Source organism: Lutjanus erythropterus, chromosome 23 (assembly GCF_056507025.1).
Source record: "Lutjanus erythropterus isolate fLutEry1 chromosome 23, fLutEry1.hap2, whole genome shotgun sequence".
Taxonomy (NCBI): domain Eukaryota; kingdom Metazoa; phylum Chordata; class Actinopteri; order Lutjaniformes; family Lutjanidae; genus Lutjanus; species Lutjanus erythropterus.
The window spans coordinates 17,436,385-17,449,376 of record NC_139339.1 but is presented as its reverse complement, the minus strand read 5'-3'; the positions used below and the strand labels follow the sequence as shown (position 1 = coordinate 17,449,376).

At 39.4% G+C, this 12,992-nt stretch overlaps 1 protein-coding gene across 3 annotated transcripts in view; it reads right to left on the bottom strand.

Moving 5' to 3' along the window:
- The window catches only part of LOC146305959 (phosphatidylinositol-binding clathrin assembly protein), a 109,977-nt gene that overhangs the window by 49,033 nt on the left and 47,952 nt on the right, over positions 1 to 12,992 (bottom strand). For all 3 annotated transcript variants that reach the window (XM_084713023.1, XM_084713025.1, XM_084713024.1), the window contains exons 3-6: positions 4,616 to 4,691; positions 4,162 to 4,264; positions 1,560 to 1,653; positions 175 to 286 (exon numbers count right to left, since the gene is read on the bottom strand). In XM_084713023.1, coding sequence (XP_084569149.1) covers positions 175 to 286; positions 1,560 to 1,653; positions 4,162 to 4,264; positions 4,616 to 4,691 — 385 coding nt within the window. The remainder of the gene's footprint in view (positions 1 to 174; positions 287 to 1,559; positions 1,654 to 4,161; positions 4,265 to 4,615; positions 4,692 to 12,992) is intronic.

The following is a 12,992-nucleotide window of genomic DNA, read 5'->3' as shown; positions in this document are numbered from 1 at the left end:
CATGGATACTGTTCTGTGTGTCTGTATAATGTGCATACGCCTGTGTGGGTTTTCAGACTAATTAAACACATCTTCATTTTTCACAAATGTAGGTGAGTGAACATCAGTCAGCTTAGTGTAGGCTGTATTTATCCGAGGAGTGTGCGTGTGTTTGCGTGTATATGTGTGTGTTACCCAATAGGTTGATGACCCCTTCATTGTAAGCAGCAAACAGCCTTATGGAGTCTTTGAAGAGCAGCATGAAGGCTGAGTTGATCACTCCGTTGGTCAGCTCATTAGGGTTGGCCTGGAGAAACGAGAGGCAGAGAGAAGATGAAAGAAAGAGTTACCACCTTGTAGTTGTATGATGCATTGTGTGCCAACCAGACAAGTTCCACTTTATGTGAGAACACGCCATCTTCAGTACAGAGTACCGATAGAGTGTCATCACTTTGTCTTACCAGATATTTGTGTGCAATTTTGTCATAATTAGCGCATGAACTTTTGAATCATGGCCAAAAACATGTTTTGTGAGGTCATAGTGACCCTTGACTTCTGACCCACAAAATCCAATCAGTTAATCCTTGAATCCATGTGGACATTTGTGCCAGATATAATGAAATCTCCTCCAGGCATTCCTGAGAAACTGTGTTCACAATAATGGGATGACAACAGAAACCTTGACCTTTGATGAGCAAAATCTGATGAAGTCATCCTTGATCCCAACTCCCTGAGGTATCATGTTCACAAGAACGGGATGAACATTAGGTAATAGTGACCTTGAATTTTGACCAACAACATCTAATCATCATCCAAGTGGACATTTGTACCAAATTTGAAGAAATTCCATCAAAGTGTTCTTGAGATATCATGCTCATGAGAATAGAATGGATGGACTTTAGGTAACAGTGATGTTGAACTATGACGACCAAAATCTAATCAGTTCATTCTTGAATCCCAGTAGATATTTGTACCAATTCCGAAGAAATTCCTTACGGACATTAAAAGCATAAAGTGAGAGTGTGAGAGAAAGCAAAGAAGACATCTCTATCTCATCTCTTCAAAGCTTTTCATAGGGAAGAAAATGTCTCTTTCATATATTCACAAACAGCTTTCTTCCAAATTGCAGCACTTGGTATGAAGCAAACACATCTTCACACACACAGAGCAACTGTCTGTTTAGTTTAGGTGGGAAAAACATCATGCACAGACACACACAAACACTCACAAGAAACACACACGCAAACACACACACATATATGCATTCCAATGAGAAACTTCACCATCCATTTTTATCACTCTTTGAAGCTCGCTGGCACAAACCACAGTGCACCCACCAATTTCTGTAAATCCCCACCCAATCCCCTTTCTCTCCTCTGACGCAGACACACACACACACAAAAACTCAAAATCTGTTGCCATAATATGCTTCTTACACTCCATCAATAAAGAAAGGGTTCGAACTTTGCTTCTGACTGTTGTTTCAATTTACATTTTGATTGGAAAGTGAATCGACCTCAACTTTGACAAGCATGCATAAAGACACACACATGCAACACACACACACACACACACAGTACCTGGAAATCCAGCAGAGCATCCAGCTGGTTCTGAATGATGGGCAGCGTCTTAATCAGCTTCTCTGTGTTCATGGTACGCATCACACCATCAATCCTGACAAAACAAACACACAAACACACATAATTGTAGCGGGCACCTTGTTGAGGGGAAATTCATATGCAAATCTTGATGCAAATTAGGAAAAACACAAAATAAGGATGAGGAAATGATGACAAACGATAGGAAATATGAAAAAAGAAAACCAACGTTTTGCATATAAAAGTTTTCTCAGTAATGCAAAGTCTTAACGGCTACTTGAGGTGAAAGGCTGGCAGCAAATGGCGACTGAAACACATTTTTCAAAAACATAATGAGAGTCTGCTCAGCGGGACAGCATGACAAAGGATTCTATGTCATTCCAGAACAGTTGGACTTTCTGAAATTGAAATGATCTTCCTAAGACAACCCGCAGTAATGATGCACCCACTGTCATTTACACAGAAGTCTCCAGAAAGGCTGCATGGTCATTTCTAGATGTATTAAAATATTACAGTGGCTGACATTGAAAGATTCATTTGACTTAACTTAGCATTAAGGTTGAAAACAAGCGGAAAACAAAAGCACCTCTAAAGCTCTCACTAATTATCAAGTTATAGTTGTTTGAAGTTGTTTGTTGAGAAGAAGAAGAAACAGAAAAGTAAAAATGACAAGTGTTGGTTTTACGGGATTTATGTGCTGGACTATTTCTTGGCCTTGAGCAGTGACTTTGTGGAGTCTCTGCTGTCTGGCAACTTCATAGTGACAACAAGGCTAACCAGAACAGCTGATTCCCCATTTTTTAGGAAGGGTCCAATTGTCGACTGAAAGTCTAGAGACCCCATTACTGTAAGCCAATGGGAACAGAGTAGAACTGAGGGGCATCACATCCTTTTATGCCACAAAACACAAAAATAAAATGGCTGGTACTTTTACAGGTAATCTAACTGTCTGTATCTAACTCTACTCTACTGTATAGATATAAAGGGCTAATTCTAAGGTAACAAAAACACAATGAAATAACAAAAATAGACTATGAATAACTTTTACAATTTTTTTTGCAGTCCAAAAGTGCTCCAGGTTACTTCCAGGCCTTATCCTCTTTTCTCTCTCTACCTTTTTTCTTTTTCTAACCTTACTTCTCTCCTCATGTCTCCTCTCACATTTTTCTCTCTTTATATGTCCTCTCCTCTTTTCATAACTCATCTCTTTATTCTGTTACAGCTCGGTTCCTGCACAGCTGCAGCGATGCTTCATCTGGAGAGTGACGTGAGCAGTTCTCAGCAAAAATAGACAGCGAAAATGATCAAGAAACATCCAGCAACATGACACCTCTCACTACAGTTTCAATGTCTGTATATGTATAATATTTCACAGACAGGAAATTAGATATCTGACATGATCGCCCGGTCACCAGTCACGGTCACTTCATTTTAATATTTATATAATATTTATACAAGCAATGTGCCTCAAGTCTGGGGACACTATTGTCTTGAGTACTGGTATGCAGTTGGACACTCTTGTCTGCTTTCTGTTTTAAGTTTTATTTTTAAAGTCTGTCTAAAGGTTATTCAGAGATTTGCGTCTAAACACATGTATTTTCTAATTTCGACAAAAGGATTGAATACAACCGTAAATGCAGTACCAGCGTGTATGACATTGTCAGAGATAACTTGATAAAATCAAAGACTTATTTCCATTGTGGTCCCCGATCCATCAAACTGTCCTCTCCACAACAAGCCATTCATTGTCCATGATGGGAGACATGCAACCACATTTAAGACCCCTGAATCACAATTAAGAATGATTGTAAATTAACTGTTTTACATCACTATGTAACAAAATGGTAGAGCCTAACCTGCTCACTGACATTTTTGGGACAGTCCAGCCAGAGAGCTTTCCAGATCACCAAAGGAATGCAATCATGTTTGTGTCCCGTTGTTCTGGCCCGGTGAATTATTTTGCGTAATTGGAAGGAGAGCAGCCCCCTTTCCTATAGTGAGTGGGTCCAGAATTGTTGTTCATGCTGACGTTAGAACAAAAAATCTAATTTGCTCCGATTCATACCAAAAATTTGAGGGAACATGGACTTTTGAACATATGCTTCTGTAGGGCGAAGAATATAAATAAAAAGAATTATCTTGGTTTGATGATGCACTAGATTATAAAAACTAAAGCACAGTGAAGAGAAGACCAGCTCTTTTAGGTAATCGGGTTTGTTTCGTTCACTTGTAATAAGCGTAAATGACACATTAGTGACACCCTACATATTCCTTTGTTTGACTCAGCTGACTAAAACATTTTAGTTTTTTTCTTTCCTTAAATATCTTACATGAGCATGTCTCCAACCAGCTGAACAGGAAACATCTGAAACTAAATACAATACTTCACGTGTTGTCTTGACCATCTTTGGACATTCCCTACTATAATAAAGATAGATACTTTCATCAAAATAAAAGATTTTGTCAGGTTCTGTCTATTGTTCTCTCCCTTTAGTGCCAAAAGCTAAACACTCTCCTGGTGTGTGACAAGATGAGTGTGCCGTGATGAGTGAGGTTGTCATTTTGTGTGCGTGCCCTCCCCTACCCCCTCTTCATCTTGGTGAAATCCACAGCCACCAGTCTGTAGGACATGGCCTTCTCATTCAGGTAACGGCTATATCGTCTGATGAAGGTTGACATGTCGTAACCTGGGAGGGTAAAAAAAACAGAGAGGAGAGTCAGAAAGAAGAAAATATACTGAGTGTGTTATGTGAGCCAGCTACAAAGGATTTCTAGCTTTTCTCCCATAAACTGTTTACATATATTATACTGTGTAATGTGCACTGCCTCAAATGAATTTGAAGTAATCAACCATATTGAAGTACCAATTTTGGCTTTTAAATACTTTTCCTTGATTGCTTAAAACATTTTAGCACTCTGTGTTATGTCCTTTGAGGCAAATCCTGCCCATCTGCTTCTTTACCAGCACAATAAAACAAACAAAAAAGAGCTGTTATTTTCACACAGTTTTAGGGAGAATGAGTGTTTGTGTGCTTTACCTTGCAGAGCTCCCTTATCCAGGAAGTTGTTCAGGTTGAATAGAGTGTTTCTGGAGGCCAGGTACTGGATGAAACGCTGAGATAAGAAAGAAAAAAAACGAGAGTGAATGTTTGGTCCAATGAAGGTTTCAGAGGAAAAAGGAAATATGAAACATAGACAAAAGAGATTCACCTTAAAATAAACATCCATTTATTTGTTTTACTCATTTAATACAGAGTTTGTACAGCTTTTTAAGAAGCAAAACAAAAATTTCCAGACTATAGAAGCTTTTATCATCACATCAGTTGTTACTATAAATGCCACAGCAATCAATGTATATTGTATTTGATCATGATTATTAAATGCTTGCTAATTTTAGTGCCGGGAAACAAACAAATGTGACAACAGGATTGTTTCATTTCAAAAATTAAGAAATGTCCCTTTTACCACAAGTGTCAACCTCTTGCCAGTCAAAGTCAGTAGGCTTCATCCTCTAGGGACTGTGGATGTCAACATTTTGTGCCAATCAGTCCAGTAGATATTGACATATTTCACAGGTTAAGTGAAAAATTTGACTTGCTGGTGGCCGTAAGAGGAAAAGTCAGGGGACCACCAGTCTCTAGGATTTAGCCTCTGAGGAACACAATTCATTTCAAAATTTCAAGGCCACTGTTTCAGTCTGGACAAATGTGGTAAACTGACCAACCAACAGACAGAAATTGCCATCTCTACTATGCTAATAACTTGACTAAAATGTTAAATGTAAAAATTTTAGATCACTAAAAAGACAAAACTGATCAACTGAAACACTTGCACGCTGTCTGACAAATGGTGATAGCTTGTGCTCATTAGCTAACCGCTAATAACAAAGAATGACACGATTCATCACTGACATGAAGTCAAGTCTCTGTTAAAATTCACACAGATATCTCTGCTCTGACTCAAACACTTAGTCTGTCAAGATGTTAAGCGCACTGTGATGATTTAAAAGTCATTTTAGAAATCATCTTTTGTCGTTTGTCTCTATTTGTCTTCCTGCAGAGAGGTCAGAGGTCAGCTACAGAACAGCAATCTCAGAGCTGGCAGGGGTTTAGTTTCTTGCTCTAAGACACCAGCAGGAAGGAAGATTTAACCTGCATCTCCTTACTGTCACCCCTGCTGCTTCAGATGGTTTAACCTCAGCCACTTGCCTCACCTCAGGCTGGGCCGACCTTGTTTAAAAATTAACTTTTCTCCTGCTGTTTTTTTTTTTTCCAGTCATTCATTAGGACTTCTTATGAGAAGCACACGCAGGACTGATGAGGGAGGACAAATGGCGAGAGGAAGCGGTCAGAAAAAAATTAATTAACCTTTGGGAAGAAGCAGAAGATTGGCAGCACAATATGATAAATTATTATGTAATGACCTCTTGAAAATGTTAATGAGATCAAATCTAAAGTTAAACTTTAGTCTCCAGAAAAGTGATGAATCATGTCATCCTTGTCATTTACAGACTTTTTGACATCTGTTTGTATTTGAACTTTTTTTTCAGCATTGTGTAAACAATGTGTGTAAATAAGCTTGATTCCTCTGTAAGTTTCCCTTCAATCTCAACACTTGGTACTTATTAGTTTTAATAGAGCCTATGTTTCTACGTTGGTGTTGTATGTTCTTTACATCCTATCCCCTGGAGAAGATTTGCTCCTGTTGCATACATAATAATACCTGTCCATTGCTTTATATGGTGCATTTGTGTCTGTATATTTAAGTGCAAAAATAAGGTGTAAAAACTGCCATTGTTTTTTTCATGTAAGCATACTAATTTGCCTAATCTTCACAGGTTTTTAGACCACGATAGAAATGCAGACAACAACTGGCTGAAGGGACATTTTAGTTGCCTGAAAAGTAGTTCCTGGAACTACAAGTATTTGACATCTCTGTTAGTGTTTGAACTTTTTTTCCACTGCTGTTTTAACAACTAGAAACGTGATCCCTCTGTTACTTTCCCTTCAAACTTAACACTAGTTATTCATTGGCTACTAATTTGCCTCATCTTCAAAGGTCTTTAGACCACAGTGGAAATGCAGACAACAACGGGCTGAGGGAACCTTTTACTTCCTTGAAAAGTAGTTCCTGGGACTACAAGGTTTTTGACATCTCTGTTTGTATTTGAATATTTTTCCACCGCTTTGTAAACTTGATCCCTCTGTTAGTTTCCCTTCAAACTCAACACTTGTTTCTTGTTGGTCTTAACTGATCTAATGTGTCGAAGTAGGTGCTGGGAGCTCTTTATTTCCCATTTTCCAGAGAAGTATCGCTTTATATGGCGTCACTGTTGTATAGTTTTGCACAAAAGTATATATTTATTTAGTTTCTTGAAAAGTAGCTCCGGGGACTAAAGGTTTTTGACATATCTGGCTGTATCTGAACTTTCCCACTGCTGTGTAAACTACCAGAAACCTGATCCCTCTGTTACTTTCCCTTCAAGCTCAACATGAGTTGCTTGATGGTTTTGACAGATCTGATGTCTTTAAGCAAGTGCTGGAAGCTCTTCACTTCCCATTTTCCAGGGAAGGCAGCTCAACATGTCTTCTCTTTTTCAAACTCCACCTTGAGTCTCCCAGTACAACCACTGTCTCTTACTGTTTGCGAATGTGACGCTGCTATACATTTGGCAATCAGTCCCGGTCCCCAAAGAATCAAGGCACCAACCCAAACCAATTGACAGCTTGGGAATGAGACTCAATCAACTATCTTTCTCCAGAATCACTTACTGCAGCATTAATCAGATTTTATAGCTGTTTCATATGATAGAGATGTTAGCAGGTAAGCACTACCTTAAATCTAAAAGAAGAAACTAATTCTCCACCCGCAACTAATTATTTCCATATACACTTCAGATAATATTTTTGTCCTCCATTTGTTGGCCCTTAAGCCTTTCACTTCCTGTACCTTCTTGATGATGTCTATACTCATCTGCACATGCAAAGAATGCAATAAAAGATAAGATTTTACTACTGAAAAATACAATTAAAGCATGGTGTTTGCTGTGTTTTTCACTTTTTGATTCTGTGTTTCCTCTATGAGCTTATCAATTACTGACTAGGATATGAATCATTTGCAGGAACATTTCTAGAAATACTGCTGCCAAGTCAAACCATATGGGAGACTGGAGGCCTGACTTGAACTCTGGACTCTCAAAACTTGAGACTTAACCTGGAGTCCGTCTCGCAGGACTAGACCTGAACTTGCATTTGGTCCCTTATGAGCATCTCTGCTGCCCCGTCTTCCGCACATCCCTGAATAACAGAGCTCAGTGGAGCAAATCTTGGCCGACATCCACAGTTTTGGGAACTCAGGCCTCAGGCTTCCCAAAAGCATCTTAACGTTAAGGCCGTCTCTGTCCAACTGACTTAAAATGATCTGAGATTTGCCAGTTTGCCAATTCCCGATCTGGCAGAGGACCAGCCCTCACTGGCTGGTTGGAGCATCTAAGAATGTGAATGTGTGTGTGTGTGTGTGCGTGTGCGTGTGCGTGTGAGTTTGTGTGTGTGTGTGTGCATGTGAGCACAAATATGCTTGCGGGCATGTGTGTTGGATTCAGCTGCACTGACACGTTTCCAAGGGCTCTGGGACTGTTTAAAAAGGCATAAAGATTTTGATTTTGTTCTTGTCCTTTTTTGTGTGTATGCTCACGCTGAGGGGACAAAGCTTTGTTCACACTGTCACGTGCAGGGATTCAGCTCCCATCTGTGGGCAGTCCCTAAAAGGTTAGCCATTGATTTTAGGTATAAGACTTTTGGGTGCATGCAGCAGTTATGGTAAAGCAACTTTAACATAACAGTGGAAACACAGCAAGTCCAGGACATTATTGACAAAGTCCAACATGTGCTTTTATGAATATTCAAAATAAACCAAACCAAATCCAAAAACTGGTGACTTAAAAACAACAATAGGGCTGTAATTAACAATTATTTTCATAGTCGGTTAATTGGTTGATTATTTTCTCTATCAATCGATTAATAGTTGTTTGTTGAAAAACACAGAAAATGGTGAAAAATGTTGATCAGTATTTCCCAAAGCCTAAGATGACATCCTCAAATGTTATGTTTTACTCACAGCCCAAAGATATTCAGGTTAATCATAGAGTAAAGAAACCAAAAAAAGAAACCATTTAAGAAGCTGAGATCAGAAAATTTTGACTTTTTTCCATAAAAATTACTCAAACCGATTAATCAATTATCAAAATAGTTGGTGATTAACTCACCAATCGATTAATAATCAACTATGCGTTGCAGCTCTAATCTATAATCATATGAATCAGCAAATCCTCACAATTTTGGCCACCCACCACTACTTGGGGTAGCAACCCTGTCAAACGACAGCCCCTCTGGCCCAGAGCTTATGCCTCGCTGGCCCATCCAACAACACACATTGTTATCAGCAAAGTCGGACAGATGACAGCTTGTAAAACCAGCACGGTCTGGCAGTGTTTTGACCTAGAAAATGAATAGAAGTAGGCTGTGACATAATAAACCGGTACATAAATTCTTGACTGGAGCAACATGTAACCACATTCAGCGCAGACACCGACATTAACCAGCAAGAAGAGCAGCTGCTGCTAGCTCTGCTAGTGTTAGCCACGCTGTGTGGCAGGCTGACAGCTAACATCAGCTCCGGACGAACGATGTCATTTACCCGCAGACACTGTGATCGTTTCTGGCTTGAAAACGTGAAGAATTTAGTGAGTTGTTGTCACGTTTTATAAGGTTAATGTGTAATGTTCATAATGCATAGTGCAACACGTTTCACCAGCATTTAAAATACAATTTGTCTATTGTTGAATGCAATTAACAGCTTCAAATGCCTCTTAATACACATTTTTTTCCAGACAATGTTTTACATTATCAATTAATAAATTGTTAAATTTTAACTTCTTTCTGAGTGTTTTCTTACTGTTAGACTAGTCTAAATTAAAATTTGTATTTTGTTAACAGGTAAATTAGTCACCAGGAACATCCCTAGTGCACAGCTGTCCATGCATGTCCATTTGGGAGTATAAATCAGCTTTAAGAGGTTAAATGATGCTGAGTTTTATAGCTAAAAATTAACCTTTACAGATTGAGTTTTATGCAATGACTATGTCAAAAGTGAACCCAAGGTAAGACAGAGAAACTCAGACAAGACAGTCACAGATAAACGGAGGAAAAGAGGGAGAGACAGCAAGACACAAAGCTTCATGAACTTCATAAGCTCTTCTCTGCCTCTTCTTGTGTGCCGACTCCTCATCAAAAGTCCATCTGACGAGAGCCTGCGTTTCTCCCTCAGCCTCAAAGACAAAGGCGGAGGCAGAGAGAACCCACACAAAACGCATGGATATAGTTAAAAAGGAGAAAATCTATAAAGGGGCAGAAACACTCAGTGCGGAGAGAGACAGAGGGGGGAGACTCAGAAACCCGCTGAGCCCCAGATTATTCAGCGAAGACGGCTCCAAGAAAAAGACGCCGTTCTGAGGGGAGATTCAGATTTTGAGCCAATGTGTTAGAATACAGAAGAGAGAGGATGTACAGAGATAGAGAGAAGGGGGGTGAGACGGAGAAGCAGGTCGACTTGGCTTGTCAAATAATTCATGTTAGCATATCGGAGAACAACCTCATGTATTATTGATACATTTAGATCCTGGCTACTCCCTGCCTCTCTTAACAGTGTAACATAGCTATACATAGAGCTAGCAGCATCCATCGTCTGGCTTCTTCCTCCCTCGGCTTCTTCTCCTCTCTCTCCTTCCACGTCTTTCTCTCCAAAGTGCACAAGTTGGTGGTTTCCGTAGTAACCGAACACCATGGCCTCAGCACTGACCTGAAGTGGTTTTCTTTTCTTTTCTTCTTTTTTTTTTCTCAGAATCATGTAGTCAGGTTATGTAGAGGGGAAGCCAAGGCTGGAGCTCTGCAGACTGTTGCAGAATCTTTGCAGCAAATTGTGGCTGAATGGAGACCTTAATGAGTCCCACTTAACAAAGAAACGAAAAGTTTAAAACGACTACCTAAAACCTGACATGAGTGACATTAATGATTTCAATCAAACAAGTGTACTAAATACAGTTAAAGGGCTAGTTTGGGTTATTTTAATAGGGTTTGTACGGTCAGTTTAGTAGATAGCGATCAGCACGAGCCAGTTTAAGGAAGCAGAAGGACCACCAGCACGGATGCTAAGCAATGCACTGCTGTGGACAACACAAATTTTAGCATCAATTTAAGTGTATGCTAGTTTAGAAAACTTTCGCCGCCTTACCTTGCTTTCAGACGCCCTCTTCCAATGGAAAACTGCCGTCATTTACACCAATTTTTACTCTCACCAAAGCCACCAGACCCTTCAAGTGAAATCAGTACTTAGTGTGCGACTTCTGTGAATCAAACTGACCTTTTGAATACACTGAAGTCACACAATAATACAAGTAAACTAACAGACAGGCAAACAGGCTTTGGTTGGTTTGGAGAAAGCAATATTTGCTTTATTTTACAAGGGATTCCCAGCAGAAAAATCATTCTGATAGCAAAACAAAGCAGTGAAAATATTCTAAATATAGAGTAGACTTGAGGTGATTTTTGGGGTTTTTTTGAGAGAGAGAGAGAGAGAGAGAGAGAGAGAGAGAGAGAGAGAGAGAGAGAGAGAGAGAGAGAGAGAGAGAGAAAGAGAGAGGCCTTTTTTTTTATTTTGAGGTGGCTAAAGTATGTTTTGCTGCTGACCCAAGTGTACTCCTTTCAACTCATCAAAGCTGCCTCTATACCAAACATGGTCTGGTATGGTACCCCTGAAACCCAGGCCGACATGTATGAAAGTACAAGGCTTCAGGGTTAATCTAATTCACTTTTCTGCCAGCTGAGAAAAACAGATGTAACTTTTCTTGATTCTTGATTGAAGCTGTGGTGTTTAACTGACACACTGCAACATGCACTGCACATTTACTGCCATAAGACAAATTGCTGCCAACATCTTCCTCTGCTTTTCTGCTGTTCGCTCAACCTCACACTCACTATGCACAAATTTTGTGTTGTTTCTTCTCCGTATGTTTATTACAACAAGGAGAAAAGTTTTGTGTGAGAAAAGGCTGCAGGCAGCATGAAAAAAGACTGTTAAGACAACTCTGGTTCTTCCAATTCTCTAAGGACTGCAGTGTTTTAACTCCACCTTCTAGTATCAGCTCAGCACACTTGGAACCTCAACAAAGGAACAAAGACAAAGTGGGACAGAATTAAGTTGTCCTACTAGTACCATCAACAACTTTTGCCAATAAAAACATGAAAATAACCATTCTAATGTGTAAAAACCTTGACTGGACTGCTTGGTGGAAAAACCACTCAAGAAATGTGCCAACGCTTATAAATGGGGACCCCACTGCTCCTTTGGAGGGATTCTGGACTCGACCCTTCATCAAGAAATTTGGGAAGTGTTCAAAATGTCCAACCCTATACCTCAGACTCAACTTGCGGCAAGGAGTTGAATACAAGTGATACCTCTAAGATCCTTATGGCAGCCGGCAAGAAAACTTTAACAAAATGCTGGCTCCAGAAACACTGCCCCTCAGTGGACACTTTTATAAATATTGTGAATCGGTTACACTGGATGGAGCAGCTGACTTATAATCTGAAGCTACAAAAGGAAAAGGGACAAAACTCTGCTGAAAATGGAAACCTGTTGAAAATGAAGACTAGATATGATAGATTTTGGATATTGTTATATCGTGATGTAGCATATGTGTTGTTTTTCCTAGTTTTAAAGGCTGCATTGCAGTAAATTGATGCCATTGTCTGAATTTGCCAGAGTGCTCTGCTGTTCTATTACTTGCCTTTACCCACTTAGTCATAATATCTACATTACTGATAATTATTTATCAAAAATTCTCCTTATTTTAATATTTTTGTGAAAGCACCATTAGTAGTCCCTACAATATTGTTGAATTATCGAGGTATCTGATCACAAATATTATGGTATTTACTCATTTTATCACCTCGGCTGCTTCCACCCCTTGTAGGACACAACATGATCAAAACGTATCGATACTGACTGGTGAAACTTCATTTCACAACAGGTTTTTTAGCTATATCACCCAGACCGAGTGTAAGTCTACATGTTACTGTGACTCCTTTTGGCCTCACATTCTGTGCTTGTATTATGGCTCTTTTAAGAACACATATATAAAAAAATAAGTAAAAAAAAGACATAAATTATGTGAAGAATGGGAAAAGAGAGCTTAAGAGAGAACCGTGCTTAATGTGTTGCCTCTGCACACCTGGCCAATCATTACATGAAGTGGGCGTGCTTGACGGATTTGAAAGTTACATAAACTGTCGGATACAGACCCCCCATTCCAACATCAGAAAGGTCATTAAACCATCTGACAAACACTTCAGAGGCAGC